This window comes from Osmerus mordax, chromosome 14 (genome assembly GCF_038355195.1).
Source record: "Osmerus mordax isolate fOsmMor3 chromosome 14, fOsmMor3.pri, whole genome shotgun sequence".
NCBI classification, from domain to species: Eukaryota; Metazoa; Chordata; class Actinopteri; order Osmeriformes; family Osmeridae; genus Osmerus; species Osmerus mordax.
This window is the reverse complement of record NC_090063.1, coordinates 7,863,143-7,879,783: the sequence shown is the minus strand read 5'-3', so window position 1 is coordinate 7,879,783 and position 16,641 is coordinate 7,863,143. Positions and strand designations below refer to the sequence as shown.

General features: G+C 38.3%; 1 protein-coding gene across 1 annotated transcript; it reads left to right on the top strand.

The window, feature by feature from the left end:
• Positions 1-5,512: 5,512 nt before the first annotated feature.
• On the top strand, positions 5,513-14,665 carry lman1 (lectin, mannose-binding, 1). The gene is made up of 13 exons (XM_067250259.1): positions 5,513-5,717; positions 6,958-7,112; positions 7,846-7,953; positions 8,266-8,327; positions 8,749-8,848; positions 8,990-9,113; positions 9,346-9,404; positions 9,564-9,696; positions 9,961-10,148; positions 10,379-10,449; positions 13,617-13,776; positions 13,907-14,031; positions 14,141-14,665. The coding sequence occupies exons 1-13, from the start codon at positions 5,513-5,515 to the stop codon at positions 14,175-14,177; spliced, it is 1,527 nt and encodes a 508-aa protein (XP_067106360.1). The 3' UTR covers positions 14,178-14,665.
• Positions 14,666-16,641: the final 1,976 nt, after the last annotated feature.

Here is a 16,641-nt window from a genome sequence, read left to right as displayed (position 1 = left end):
TCCTGGACAGCTCCACACTCAGGAATTTATGCTTACAAAACAGTCCTTCTAATATTTTATAATACCTTCCTTCGAATTACAATGCTGATACTATACCTCATACTACAAATTGGTCACACAATGTGACTTTTAGTGATATAGAACTGGGTTTTGGTATACAAACCACATTTGGATGATCAGGACACATTCAGTAGAAGGCTTAATGTGTTTGCACAGTGTTAATTTGTTGCATATTTCCCTAGCTGAAGGTCCTAAATCACATCTAACCAACTGTCTAAATCTATCACCCTGAGCTGACAGAGGTTAAAATAGCTGGATCTTTCTAACACATGGGAAAGGAATGGCTCAATCTTACATGAACGGAAATTTGAGGAAGCTGCAACTTTGTGTCCTGTTCTGACGTTTTTTTAAATATTCAATGTTTTTTATAGTTAGTCCTCAGGAATTTTGTATTAGTATTGTATTGGTCCATTGTAGAAACTTGTTTTTCATTGGAATTGTATAACTTTGAATAACTAATGTTATATCATGTATTCCACAGGATGAAAAAGGTTCTTGAAGTATTTACAAATGATAGGTATTCTAATCTACGGCAGAGTTATCATTTCATATTTAAAACTGTATCCAGTTTACTGTGTTGTCATGTGGCGTTCTCATCGAGATCTATAAGAGACTGACTTTGTATTGTTGAGAAAGTCAATCAACAATCAATTATGCACTGATAGTATTTACTCTGCACGATTTACTTGGCACTCTCAGTTCTTCTGTATATCCACTAGGTGGCAGTGACTGATTAACAATAGTCCACACTAAGAAACCCTATTAATTATTTCCTTAAAGACAAAATTCCAGCTGCGAGAGATGCACAGTTAGGCACTCACCATGATAGAATGGATGTTCCTCACCTCTTACCATGTGATTCACTGTGTACATGCATTGAAAAGAGAAAGCAAGAGAATGAGTCAGAAAGAGCAATTTACCGTGATAAACTCAGATATATGCATATTATAGTAAAGTTTTGTAAGTAGAACAATGGTTTGAGCGTTTGACTACAGATCAAAAGGTTTCAGGTTTGAATCCCCTCACGATCTATATATACATTTACATTACATTTACATTTAGTCATTTAGCAGACGCTCTTATCCAGAGCGACTTACAGTAAGTACAGGGACATTCCCCCGAGGCAAGTAGGGTGAAGTACCTTGCCCAAGGACACAACGTCAATTGGCATGACCGGGAATCGAACTTGCAACCTTCGGATTACTAGCCTGATATATCGCTTTGGAGAAAAGTGTCTGCTAAATGAACATGTCTTTGTAGTAAAGGGAAGGTTGTTATGGTGACAAGTTTCTGGGTTGTAATTAATATTTTTGGAACAACCAACTCAGAGTAAAAAAATACGTGAGTCGTCACATTCATTACATTTGAGAGAATAAACGCATAAGTCAATAAAATTGTCCTGCTTAACAAAAGCATGAGAAAAAGCTAACCAAGACAAAGAGCACTGAACAACAACTAAAAACTGTCCTGCCTAAGTCAAAAGACAACAACAACTAAATTCTACATGGCAATGTTGCTACCAGGGCCTGTTAAAGTATTAGTTGTTTTTAGTATGTCATGATTTTCCCTTTTTTCCTGTGACAATTCACCCATAGCACTGTTACAACAATCCCAGATCATGGGGTAAATTGTAAAGTTTCACACTTTATACTTAAGATAACAACATGCATTTTAAGTTGTATTTACATTTATATTATAACTACAGAAATTTGTAAAGGAAAGGTTGTAGGTTATTTGTATAAAATATTGAATACAAAAGACAATCTGTGAAGCTATTTCTGCTTTTGTATACAGACATGTTTAGTCCAATGGACAAATATTAAGAACACAGTTTGGCATTGATGGGCAGTTGCAACATGGAGAGAATTGAGGTCTCACTGTGTGAAGGTGTACGTAATTACATTGGGTAGATTCTACCACTTTAACACAGCCACTAGCTTTCTCCATAACAACGGTGATGAGGATAATTAAGTCAGCTGTTATGTATCCGAAGAGATCAGAGAAGCCAGGTTTTGAACTACATTTTGATGTACTGCCCCAATGTAATTAAAGCAATGTTACAAATCAAACACTTACAGAGCTTGAGCTTCAATAAACACTACATTATTGTTTACATGTTGTTTATTTGTTCCACAATGAGGCCATGCTTAGATAAAGGTGTCATAATTTGCTTTGATTGAAAGGGGACCAAAATACAAGTCTCAAGCACGTCCCCGCTTGGATGGGGGTGAGTTGGCAAGATATTTTTGCAAAATACCATCTGGAAGTAATTAATCGACAGTGTACAAGTGGTTTGCCTTAAAAGATTTCATTTTTTTCTGAAGTGCTCCTTGTGCCTAATTATATCTTGCTGCCTGTCTCTCTCATTATTTAGAACTGTCCACAACAAAAATGTGAGACTGAGTCCCCCTGCCCCCCTTTCTTCCAAATCATTCAATTAATCCTTAATGGAAGAGAATGAATGAGTTACTGTTCTGGAAAAAAAGACATTAATGAGGTAATTCTATTAGCACGACTGGTCCAGAATTGTTGGGAAAACGGGGGTACACAGAGAGAGAAAATTAGTGTTACTCTGCGCACTAATTAACGCATTTAAAGTATTTAGCGCAGCCACCAAATTAACTGCCCCAAAAACTTTCATTGATGGAAAAAAAGAGATACATTGTTGCCCACCCAACATAATTACAGGACAGTACAAATTCAGTTCTAATGAGGTGAAAGCCACCCTTTAACATGTCCCCATCCCCACCCCCACCCTATCCCCACCCCCACACTTTTGAGAGCCTTCTCTTGTTGGCCCTAAGTTTAAGGAAGCATTGAGGGAGGGGGAAATAATAGGTTGTTGGGGCCCTGAGTGCTTTACACGCTGCACACAGGTAAAGGGTTGAATAGCTCCCCTTCTGGGACTCCTGGGAGGCCAGTCTTCCCAGCACACACTTGGCCCTGAAAAAAGTGGGTCCAGCAAGGAGGCTGGAGGTGAATGGACCAACGCTACAGCAAGGAGACCTGAATGACCAGTCGTTCTTTTGCTGTACCCCCCCTTTCCTTTCTCACCACCCCCACCACCCCACCCCAAACCCCCCTCCTCATCAAGTTATCTTTACTCAAGCTTTGTCTCCTCTAATTGGAGCTGATGAGGGACTAATTGGTAGCTTTTTTACAAAACCCAGTACTTAAGAAATGGCAAGCTGAGGAGGACAGCATGAGCAGAGTTAATGAGAGGCTTTGCACAAATAAAGGCTTTAAATGGGCCTTTTTCACAGAATGAGAGAAAAGGAAAGTTGAGGATATCCTTTTGTGTCCTGACATCTTTCACTTACGTGCAGGTATCTGAAAGGAAGATTCCACACGGTGGTCGGAGAAATGTTGAGCACTTGTGGGCATAAAGGAGTCTATTCTGTATTGTTGGGGGGCCTTCATTTAGTGTCTATAAATAATGAGAGAGGGTTTTTCCTCAAATGAATGTCCTTCAGTCCTACACAATGACATCCCACTTTTCTCTGGCCACACTTGCCCATGTTGAGCCACTCTGAGGTAAATGTTTTAGTTCCCATAAACAATAGTAAATACCATATTGCCCTTATGTTGCACTGCATTGTCAGGGGCTAGGATATATTGTATGTGTGCAGACCTATATTCAAACCAGGGAATGAATGGGCCAACAACACAGTGGCATGCTCCCTTTGCTGTGTATTAAACAATAAGACAAATACAAAAAGCATTTACAAGTATGATTGGAATTGGAAAACAGCTGTTGGCAGTGGTCACAGAAAGCCAGTTTGAGTTGTTGTAGCAGTAATCTTCACGGCAGGTTGCAGGACATGACATTTCCTTAGCATGCTGGCCTCTAAGCCAATGCTGTGTTCATGTGTTAATTGTTGGCCTTGTACTACTGGGGCACAAATAAACTCCATGAGGCGGCTTCATTTAGCTAAGCTGTGGTGTCACACTGAGAGGAGGAGAGAGCTACTCTCTCTCTCCCCCTGCGGTTAAGGTACCTGAGTCCCTGTAGTGGCAAACATCTCAGTGCACCTGTGCATGAGGGTTCCACCATACAGATTGAATAAACAAATAAGAAAGAGCCATTTTGAAATCAGCAACAGTTATTTTTACTTGTATGGTTGAAAAAAAGATCAGTACTGACTAAACTAAAGAAATTACAAATGCACTTGAAAGATGCAATGGAGCCTACCTTTGCTCTGATTTACTGGAGGTTTTGCTAATGCTAGAGCCATATTATTCAGGCTTACTCAGCATCAGTAACACCCAAAGTAACCTTTAGTCAGACCCCTATTTAATTGGCTGGCCAAATATTTGTGCTGACTAATTTGTAATGTTATTCACAGTCTAAGTGATCCATTAGCTTCCTACTGGTCTCATTGTCTAGATCCAAAAGCACTATTTGCATTTCTATTGTCATGAAAATCATGCATTTCCTCTAAAGAGTGAGAATTAACTCTTACAAAGGCCCCATACAAAGAGACACCCCTCTTTTTCGACTCTCTATTTTAGAGTCCCCCAAACACAGACTTTAGTTCTGTCATTTGGCACTACAATGACATGAAATGTAGGAAATGTATTTAGTTAAAGTTTACATTAATGTATCCGGTGAAAAGTCCGGCAGAGAATTCTACAAACACGTGCCTGAATGGTTAATAGCCATATTAGCCTAAACGGTATTCCAAGAATGGTGACATGCTGACTTGCAACACATGCAGTGGGTCCTTTTTCACTATCAGGGGTAAGAGCATCGAAAGTGAATGTAGAATGAACGGCCAGGGGAATTGTGTCAAAGCGACCTCCCACTGTGGATTTAGGTTTCTCCGAGGAAGAGAGGTCGGCAGGGATCATGTCATAAAGTAAACCTTCATTTAAGCCTATGTGTCATTTCAGCTTGACCACCTGCACAGTGAGGTGTAATACACACTAACCGCATGAGCTCATGGTTTACTGTGGAGCACCTTCTATTCTGAGTCACGCAGTATGAAGCTCCGTCTGAAAAGGTGCACGTAAATCTTTCCAGGCTTCATTTACTTCAACAAATAGCTTACCCATGTATTGATAATACAAACTCATTATTTTTAATCCGATTATCTACGAAATGTACATAGGCATACACCATTTATGATGTCTCTCTAATCGAGTGGGCGCTGAACTTTATATGGTTGTGGTTATCTACGAGAAAAAAAAAGATAATTGGCCACTGAGCATGAGCAAAATGCAAAACAGGTACTGACATGGTGTGATTAATTTGTGTAAACAGTATAGTGGCCTATAAAAAGTGAGATTTCCATTTCGCACGAATATGGCCTATTTGTGCTTCAAGCAACCTCAGTCTGGCAGCCTCATGTGTGCCTGAATAAATCGACCAATGAGGAAGCGCCCTGTTGGCCCTTCAGACGTACCCGTCATCCTCCTTGGATCAGCGCTACGTCAGCACTGGTATTGAAACATGGCGGTGTCCATAGGAAAGCTTCTGGCTGTAGATGCTTGTATACTTATTGTTTTCATATTTCACCAGACTTATGCCAATATTGACACAGGTTCCTTAACTGCTGACGACCCACCACACCGCCGTTTTGAATATAAGTACAGTTTCAAAGGACCTCACTTATCACAACCAGACGGCAGCATTCCTTTTTGGGTGCATACTGGAAGTAAGTTTGGCACCTGCTGTTAGCTAACGTTATCATAAACTCAAACGTGCACACTTCCTTGTGGTTGTGTGATCGTTGTTTCATTAATATGACAACTTAAGATACGGCTAGCATAAGTGATGCATGCTAAATTCATGAGTGGCCGCTAGCATGCTATTACTGTTGCCAGATATCTGCTACCATAGCTAGAGCTAGCTATGTGAATATGCAAATAGTGTCTTTACAATGTAGGAGAAATCCACCCACCTTTGTTCCCATGAACAAACGCTGGAATGTCCTGAATTTGCAATGAACCAAACAAGAATAGTCATTCAGGATTTCTAACACAAAGTTATCCTTTTACAGTCAGATTATGTTGCTACTACAATTGATATTGTCCATACAAACGTAAATAGCAGTGAACGAAAGAAATGGCAAAAGTCACAGTATATATATATATCTTGCTAGTCACCCTAAAATGGGCTAAAGCTACAGTTGTTTGACGACCTATGACAAATGGGGATAGGAAAAGTCAAACACAAAGGACTAGTTTTCCGTCTGCTTCTTTCATCTTGACTGTACATACATCTAGTAGTGGCCTAAACAAAATGGTTCCCATTCAAATGTATAGACATGAGTTTAGCATGTAAGACACAATTGGGTCAAACACCAGACTTGTGGAGCAGACAAGGAAATACTGACAACTGTAAAGTGTTTAATAATCGTACATAATTTGACGTATGTCTTTATGACTGTGTTACCAGAGCATGGATGACTCAACAGTGTAAAGTTTAGCTTTAACTATTACCATGCAAGTTGAGTTTACAGTTTTTACTATAAGCTACAGTGTTGGTTCTTAACATAATGGTTCTGTACCCATACTATGGGTGTGCAAGAGTTAACAAATCAGTTTCAAAGGGCGGTGCAAAGGCCAGAGATATTGAAGTCAACAGCAGCTCCCTGTACAAGATTGCACTTTTACAACATTTGTCTTTGGGGCACACAAGCCAAGCCATTATGTGAACACTAGGATAAGACCCCTTAGTGTACTGAATTTTGTATATGTAACACATTGAGTTGAATGGGGCATACATTTATCTTGTTTTGGGTGAAGTTATCCTACAATTAACCCACTTACGACAGATCTGACACTTAAACTTAGCTTAAGGTTATTGGGCAACAACTAAGGTATACAGTATGTATTAGGTTAGCTGTTTTGTAGTGGGACCTTTTAGTTGGTTAACCACCATTCTTGTTTTAGATGCCATCCCCAGTGCAGACCAGATCCGGATCACTCCTTCACTCAGGAGTCAGAAGGGATCGGTGTGGACTAAGAACACTGTCAATTTTGAAAACTGGGAGGCACAGGTGACCTTCCGTGTGTCTGGTCGAGGAAGAATGGGAGCAGATGGACTGGTAAAAAATAATTGCAAGTTTATTCATTTTGTAATAATGTCTAAGTATTCTGGAATTCTCTGTCCGCTCAACTTCTTCCTAGTGTTCAAACGTAAGTCCTAAATAGTTCCATCGCGGGATGTTTAGCATGATTTATAATGGGTAATTAAATTTAGTTCCAATGAAAATAGTTGATTAGATTTGTTTCAATCATGTTTTGTTCCCCCTAAAGTAGAAATTTCCTAGCAGCCCTCATTACATGAGATGCACAAGTTCGGGAGCGGACTTTGCTCGCACATGAACAAACATCAATTGCAGCTGATGCTTTTTTTAATCAGGACTGTTTTAGTACAGCAGAGTGAGATAGCATACACGTTAGTCTTTTTCTAAATGGTCTTTGCGATTGGTAAAAAAAATGTTTATACCTCGTCCTCTGCTATAAGTTGCCAGCATTACACGGTTAAAGTTCAATTTATTTCAACTTCAACCACAACGTTTGCGTGCAAACTCACTGCAATGTTGGGTTCAGACTCTCAAACTAATTGCAATGCTACGTCCCTTGACAAACCTTAAGACCCCAAAGTAGGCCCATCTGTTATTAGTATCAAATGAACAGTGCCAGAGACAGCTTGGCCTAAGTTATGTTCTATCCAAGCCTAGAAAAGGCCCACGTCTTTTAAGTGGGACTAAGCATTTGATAATGTCGTGATAATGTAATTAATCAAGTAACAAATTCATCCTTTTGTTCTAACAGGCTGTTTGGTTTACATCTCAACAAGGTCTTGACGGCCCAGTCTATGGTGCAGCTGATGCCTGGAATGGCATTGGCATTTTCTTTGACTCTTTTGACAATGACGGCAAGGTATGTGGCTGATGCTATTGTCTGTCAACATTGTTCGTGACAAAAATATGCGATTCTTCAGTGCGTAATGGTCAGCAATGTATAGCATTTTGGGGAATGAGTCAATTTTGACAATATCAAATATGATATTGATATTCTGTAAACTAAATAAATTGTGTAGACATATAATGTGTATTCTATCTGGATCAAAGAAAAGTTTGTTTTCAGGTGGGATGATTTGAGGTTTGCTGGTTTAAAGAAAGGACACATATGACCGTGGTGTTGTAGATTAGGTGGATTTGGATTAACTCTTTCCTCATGATATTGTTTCAGAAAAATAACCCTGCTATCGTAGTTGTGGGAAACAATGGAAAACTTGTTTATGACCACCAAAAGTAAGTAAATTTTTCTCTGACCTCATCGCTCACTCAGATAAACTCAAATTTAACAACTTGAAGGAGATTAGAAAATATGATTATTTGTGCTTTGAGAAAATAATCCTCTATCTTTCGTAATCTCGCAGGCCAGTGAAAGCTTTAAATCACTTTTCTGTTCAGTGGCGTTGTATACCCGTCTCAGATTTGACACAATTCTCCCTCATTGCCCAGTGCTACAGCAGTGTTTACAATAAAATAATTAAAGGATTTATCTCTTTTCCAAAATATTTTTGTTGTTTTTTTGCTTGCCCTCCAAAACCTTCAAAACGTTTATGTACAATATTGTTTTGAATATATTTTGAGATTTGTCCATTTGAGATTGTTGTTCAGAATTGTATGGATTGCTGTGCTGTACTGGAAAACTATGTTTATCCTACAGTGATGGCACAACCCAAGCTCTGGGAACTTGCTTAAGGGACTTCAGAAACAAACCATACCCTGTCAGAGCCAAAATAGTATACTACAAGAGAACGTTAACGGTAAGACCCATCAACCCTCGAAATGTCAAAAAAACATCAAATGAATATAAATGGCAAGTGCTATAAATGATCTATTTAGTCTTAAGTGTGTCACTGCCTATCATAACGTGCAAATAAACCCTCAAATCTCTGTATTCTCAGGTGTTTATAAATAATGGCTTCACACCAGATAAAGATGACTATGAGTTCTGTACGAAGGTAGAAAACATGGTAATTCCCAAGGAAGGCTACTTTGGAATCTCCGCAGCCACTGGTGGCTTAGCAGGTAGCTTTCCAGAATCCTTCAAAGCACAACATGTTATCTTCTTTTACCTGTATTATTATTATTGTTTTAATCTTATGGATAGCTAACAACTAGGCTATTATAACTTTGATTGATTTTACAGCTTCTGAAAAGGTTTATTTGGACCATTTGAATGATTGGTTTCAGTGATTATTTGTGAGCTCTTAAGTCACGATTCCAAAGCAGTTCAGATGAACATCTTTCTGTTTTACAGACGACCATGATGTTCTCTCCTTCTTATTGTTCAGACTAGCAGAGCCAGGGCAACAACTGGTAACAAGATTCCCTTAATACGACTCTTCAGTGCAATTTAATTAGTAGAACATCTGACTGAAATTGTGTGGCCATTTCTGAATAGCAGTATATGAGAGTGGGGTGCAGCCTAAGGGGCCTCTTGTGAGTTCAGTGCTTGTTTTGTCTCTCCCATTGAAGCCCCCACCTGAAGCCGAGATTCCCAAGGAGGAGAAGGACAAGTACCAGGAGGAATTTGAGAACTTTCAGCAAGACCTCGACAAAAAGAAAGAAGAATTTCAGAAAGAGCATCCGGACGTCCAGGGAGAACCCAGTTAGTTTCACTGCAATGATAACAAACATGTTTAAAATATACCTCATTCTCTGTGCCTTTGATGTTTGTGTTCAGTAAGATTTTGTTATGCTCCACAAAATTGACAGAACTAAATAACTCAGCAGGAGTGGATCAACTTTGTGAAATTGGATATAACAAATTTTTGTAGATAGATATATTTATTATTATGATGATATGTGTTGCAATTTGTTGTAAATTAGTGGTGTTGAGACTATTAGGCTGATGGGTGTGTGTCTTGTGTAGTTGAGGACCTTTACGAGAGTGTCAATGATCGGGAGATCCGGCAGGTGTTCGAAGGGCAGAACAGGATCCACCTGGAGATCAAACAGCTCCACCGGCAGCTTGCCATGATCCTGGATGAGCAGCGCAGATATGTCTCAGTGATCACCGATGAGATGAGCAAGCGTGGGGCAGGCACAGAGACAGGACAGGTTGGATCACACACACATCTACACACATGCCTACACATGCACCTGTACACAGAACAAAAGCATAAACATACATCCACACACATTACATAACTCACGTTGTACAAATACACTTTATGGCAGTGTTCTGTCTATCCTTAAGGCCCCAAACCCAATTCAATTTACATTACTAATTTCTTAACTATTTTATTCTTTTCAAATCATTAAACCATGCACTATTTGTTTCCCTTTAGGCCCCCAGTCAAGAGTTGGGTGCAGTGGTTGCAACACAACAGGAGGTACTTAAAAACCTGAATGAGCTGAGGTAAGTAACATCAGGAACAGTTGTTTTTTGTTATTCTTGAACTGTATTTGTTTATCTCCACACACAATAATTGGAATGCGCCCCAGGAAAAAACAATAACATTTGAAATCTAATCCATAATATCCTTAAATCATTTAATCTCCCAATACAATAGTCCCCACTGTAACAGGTAGGACCACCCCACCCCTCCCCTTACACAAACACACATCTTCTCTCTGGACTCAGTATGCAATACCGTAACCACCAATATCCTTCCCCCCTCCCTCGGCACAATATTCACCTTATCCCCTCTGGGCTTATCCCTAAACCATATTTGCATTTAGCTCGTTTGCTGACTGTACTACGATTTGACCCTGAGAACGTGAATACCTATAAGTAGTGTTTTATCAATTAAAATGTAATTCATATTAAAACTGCAGATGAGTAATTAATAGTTCTTTACTCCTTTTTATCGTTTTAGGTATATGTAAGGCAGCTTGTGCACACATTGTTTTATTTTTTGATTAGCTGATGGAGCTCAAGATGTTTGTATGGACCATACAAAAACGTCCACAGCATAATTATGTACAGTTAAAACTATAATTATTTGTAAGTATTTTTTATTTTGTTTATTTATGAGCAGACTATAATTCCCCTTTTTTAATTGAGACATACGAGGCAGGGTCAGTGTGCGTGGTTATATGGTAAATACGTGCTTATAGGGTTCCAGTCATCATTTTTGGAACAAACATTATTTACTTTCCTTTCAACAGTGTTTTAAGGCCTACCATAGGAACCAATGAAACATATTGAGTCATTTTTAAGATGGCTATTTTCCACTTTTCAGCTGGAATTCAAATTAACATTTGGTACACAGATAAGGCTAAGTAATAATGAGTTATTTGTCACCACCACTGTGATGGTTTTCATAAATACTAACAATAACGTACTTGGTCTTATATTTGTTTTGGTGCCTTTAATTGTATTCAAATTCTTAGTAAATCATCATAGCACATGCTTAAACTGTAATGAAAGGATTACAGAACAGAAAGAACAATCAGAATAGTTATGAAATACATTGTATGTTTTTAATCTGTTCTTACTATACTACAACTCTCCAATCATTTTGTGTAATGAAGGTGATTATAGACATTGACCCTGTCTTATGTAGCATGTTAAAATTACACAGGCATATTTGCATAACCATTTAATCAGAATAAAGTATTAAAGATGTAGTTATTAACTACTTACAGTAATCTTCCAGACCCTCATTGCTTTATCATAGGGCAACCAAGCTGTTTTAGAATGTCCTTAATCCAACATTGCATTCATTACATCTGAAATGTTGGCATTTACTGAGCATTCTTCCAAATCCACATCTTCTTGAGTGATGAATTATTAGGTTGTCATATTTACATTAAAGCTATGGCTTTGCTATATGTATGGTAGATAACTGAAAATGGCAGGACTCATATTGTTGTGATTCAGTTTGAGGAAAGCACAATACTAATAAACCTGTTGGTGATGTTCTAATACTAAATAATCTGATTGACATAATACATTAATTCTCACATTGCATGCACTTGATTGACCTGCATAACCTTGTAGATTATGGACTCAGTAGGTCCTCATCCCTTCAATAAAAACTTGATTGATCACATGACCTTATCTTAGTCTTTAAAATTAATATATCCAAGGAAGGCTTTCTGGTCATAAATGGGTCACTTGTACTGGATTAAGATTATACGTGGGGTTTAATAAATGTACACTTACTTTTTCAAGGAGATTTGCCTTTTAATGTCCTTTTTCCTCCCTTAGAGGGAAAATTTGATTTTGTTTGTATGTCTTTGCTGTCAGTCTCTCAGCCATGTACCATGTGGCACTGCAAGAAAAAACAAGTCTTAGCACCAATTGTCCATCGGAGATTAGACAACAGAATTTAAATATATACACTTCAAACATTGTCCTCCTCTGATTGCTTTCTTGCTGTCACAATCTCTTTCTCTTTCTTCTCTACACTCAAATTGCTTGTATTTATCAAGTTTTTTCAATGTAATCTTCTTTAATTTCTTGGAGACAATAAGGTTATACCGTCGGGTTGCCCCCTCTTAGTAATAATACATTTTAAGAGAATGTCATTTGATCAGGAACACAATCCTTTGGATCCTGTGATCTTTATTAAACGGTTAAATCTATTTTCATCATCCATGGTTACAGACTGCTATGACACTGAGAAATGTTGGTTGGGCAGAATTTCAAGAGTGATTTTTATAGATACTTTTTGAAGTGGACAATTTATGTTGGCCATCGGAAGGTCACGCTCCAAATGTTATAACAATAACTAGCCAATCAGAAAATAGGAAGAGATATAAAGATTTTATGATTGGTCGGCAATACCAATTCTTTCCTTCGTTTTGGGGGCAATACAAAAATCTGGTGGGGCCCCACCTCCTACAACTAGCCCTGCTTTGGATACACACCACAGACCCAATATTTTTGTTTGGAAGTAAAGTTACACATTTAGGTAGTGTGAAATGTTACATTAAATAGAATCAGTGCTTTCCTGAGTGGTGTTGGCATATTGTACCACAACTCGAATTATTAACACTATTTTTAATGTCAGAGCAAATGTACTGTAGTGTTTTGTATTGTTAGCATGTAACAGTAGTGAGTATAATAATAATATTCTTGGGTTTCGATTGGTAGTAAATTGCTAAACTGTTCATAATTTTTCTACTTTTAATTGAACAATTCAATCAAATTTTTATCACACTGGATTACATACTGTCACAAAGCAAGTATGTTTTAAGATTGTCCATTTGTTGTAGGAACATGTTTTTACAGGAGATTATTTTTTTTATCAATCCCCTCACTGGGATGGTAATTCATAGTTCATGATTTAAGGATATGGTCTCATGAGTAAGATTAAAAGATTAATTTAGGAGACTTTATTGAAATATTGGTATGTAAATGGTTTGTTCCTGCAAGCTTTCAAATGAATAAACAATTAGTTCTTACTATATCGAATCAATCTTACACTTAGTTGGCTATTCTTCATTTTTAGGTAGCGATTATCTTTTCATGGACAAATCAAATCTCTGGACTTTAGGTTCATATTTAGATGTCTTTACAGTCAAGCAACAATGTTATCAATGCTTAATCAAACTCAATATTGTCTGTTTTCTCAGAAACTCGTTTTCCGAATCCTTGAAGCAGATTGGAGCAACCCAGAACCAAGGCAATGCTGTGGGTATGGGGACGTATGAGACTGTGCAACACTTTAATGACATCAAGGAACATCTTCACGTGGTTAAGAGGAATGTGGAGCACCTGATCCAACGTAATGGGGTGAGTATGTCCTGGTTCACAACATCCCTCAATGGGTACCATTAGAAATAAAAGACATCCTTGTTGTAAATAGAAGTCAGTACAGCCTCAATCTTGGCTTTGGATTTAAGCCCTCCCTTGCTGTTTTTAGAACCCTGGTGACAAAGTGGTAAAGTGTCCAGAACTGCCGGCGATGCCCTCCTGTTTGTCCACCGTTCACTTTGTGATTTTCGTGGTCATTCAGTCAGTCCTGTTCTTTAGCTATATCGTCTACAGGTGAGAGCTTGTTTGAGTGTTTCCATCACTTTTTATATAGTATTTCTGCTTCATTTATTTTGTAATAACTTTCTTCCTCCCCTATTATCCACTTGTTCTCTCTGTGTAGAAGTCAACAAGAAGCAGCAGCAAAGAAGTTCTTTTGATGATGCGCATTAATGAAATTACAATATATAAATAAGGGATTGTCTGTTTTGCTGGTTTCTGGTTTTTGTTTTCAATTTGTAAATTATTGTATTTTGAGAATGAGATTTAAGTTTGAGACTTTTTTAATTTCCTATTTTTAATTTGGTCAGAACTCCAGGTTGTGTGTAAATGCTTTCTTGAAACGTGAAGGGACCTATGGTTCAAGATTCCAAACATGATGTAATATATTCCATACAGTATTTTTGCCAAATGTTCTGGACATTTGTTCTGTGGACAAGTTCATGACAAAGTCCCATTGCTAAAAAAAAAATTGAAAAGCACTCTGTTCTCATAGTTTGGAAAACTGTGGATTAAATGTTCAATTTTGTTGAATTTCTAAACTATGTTGATGGCCAGAGCAGATGTACAGTGTGTGATTGTGTCTTGAATGGATGAAACTGTAGTGATCCTCTCCCTAAGCAATTTATATAAACAAATACAAACCTTCTGTGTCTTTCCATCCTTTGTATCAAGCTATATCAATAACATTGCGTTTACCTGTACAGCAATCTAAACATTATTTTACTATGCCAAGCTCTTCCACAACAAAACACCTCTGAATAAAAGACATCTAATAGGATCATGAGCAGGTGCCAGTGGGCATGAGCACTTGCAGTGATTGTGTGCGCAGACACTTTAGAGGATGCGTATGAGCATGTTACAGTACTGTGCCATTCAATGAGGAGGTGCTAGCCCCCTGTGGCCTATAGGCATCATCAAGGTTGCTATATATGGTCTTGACAGCAATATGTTCATTGCCATTGAAGTAGACCTTTACATAAATGACCTGGTTACAGTGTGATCATCTAATGAAGTATTGCATTTTATACAATGTAACAACCTGTACTTAATATGCATTTACGCTGTAGAACAGACTATAATTACACAGCAAAAAATATGCTGCCAAGCATCACTGTGTCACTGCTCTTTCAAGTGGTTGTAGTAAGGCTTTATTATATGAGTAAGTAGATGTTACTCAGTTTCTTACATTACAGTAATTGTAAGAATATGAATAGATAGTGAGTGATATGAAGTGATAGTGAGAGTTGGAATTTCTTGCAGGCCAACCTCTTTTTGTGTCAAGTGACTGAAAAAACAAGAAAACAATTCAAACATCTGGAAAACACTGGCGGCAATCTAATATTTTAATAAAAGGCTTTAGGAGATCTCTATAGAATACGGATGGTTTGAGCAATGATGTCTTATGCCTTCAGGTTACAAAAATCTTGATGATCTCCGTAATCCTGCTGCCATGCACATGAATGTTTATCTTATCCACTACAAGCTGAAAAAGTAGGGGAACAGCAAAGCTGGGAATGTTAATGCACAACCCTATCTATGTCTGTGGACATCATGGCAGTGCATGTCTGCCTGTATAGCACGTAGTGCAGCATATGCATGTGATACAACTCTCAAACCTTTACAAATTAAAGTGCACTGCACCGTAATACAATGCATGGACTGGTAATCCCCTTTCTGTCAGTCATCCCTTTTCCTTCTCCCTCACTGCCTACCTCTCTCTAACTCCCTCATACCAGCCCACTCTCTCTCCAACTCCACACCCTCCCCGACACCCACCCCCTGTAATAGGATTTGATCAGTGCATGTGAAAGTCCAGCACATCTGCCATATATGCCATCTTCACAAATCAATTGACAGCAGGACAAAAATGTTCGCCTGACTGACCACAATAGTAGAGTACCATGTGGTCACTACCCCTCTCACAATCAGATTTTACTACATGTTTTAAATATCCAGATATACTATATACTCATGTAATCTGACATGTAATCTGAGCCGAATATTTTCAAGAGGGAATCATTGCTCTTTGAAGGAGCAATTTTACCACACTCAACCCTGTATGTTCTGAAATCCTATTTATTCCAGGTAATATAACACTTTGCAATAGAATCCTTTTAGAGATAGAAAGAACGGTTTGTTATGTTCATGGCCATCGGCTCCCATACTTTCTATTGTATATGCCGTGACAATAGGATTTTTTTTAAACAATATTTTCAGATTACTGTTTGATTAATTTTGTATTGTTCACCCACATGATATTGTCACAGTTGACAACACGTCAGCCTCCCTCCCCCACCACCAAGCTTACATATTGTAACTGCTTTTCTACACCCTATAACCTACGGAGAGAGGCTAATGCAAGCTTCTGAAACCTTGAATCCTCACCCATTTACCGGTTATTATCTCCAACAGCCAATTTGCATTGGAGATAACATGTACTGCAGGGATGACTTGATATACAAGCACTTTTGAACAGCCTTTCTCTAAAACTGGACTCCCTGCCCCCTCGCCTCTCATTCCCCAATTAAAAGAGACATCGGTTGATGCCATAGAAAGACCTGCAGGCCTACACTGCCTCTTGTCCATCATGGTGCTGCTAAACAAAAGCCCAGGACAACCAGA

Coding starts and splice junctions, on each gene's coding strand:
- lman1 (XM_067250259.1), top strand. CDS start 5,513: ATGGCGGTGTCCATAGGAAAGCTTCTGGCTGTAGATGCTTGTATACTT. Junction 8,849..8,989: donor ACTACAAGAGAACGTTAACG/GTAAGACCCATC, acceptor CTGTATTCTCAG/GTGTTTATAAATAATGGCTT. Junction 9,114..9,345: donor AGCCACTGGTGGCTTAGCAG/GTAGCTTTCCAG, acceptor TCTGTTTTACAG/ACGACCATGATGTTCTCTCC.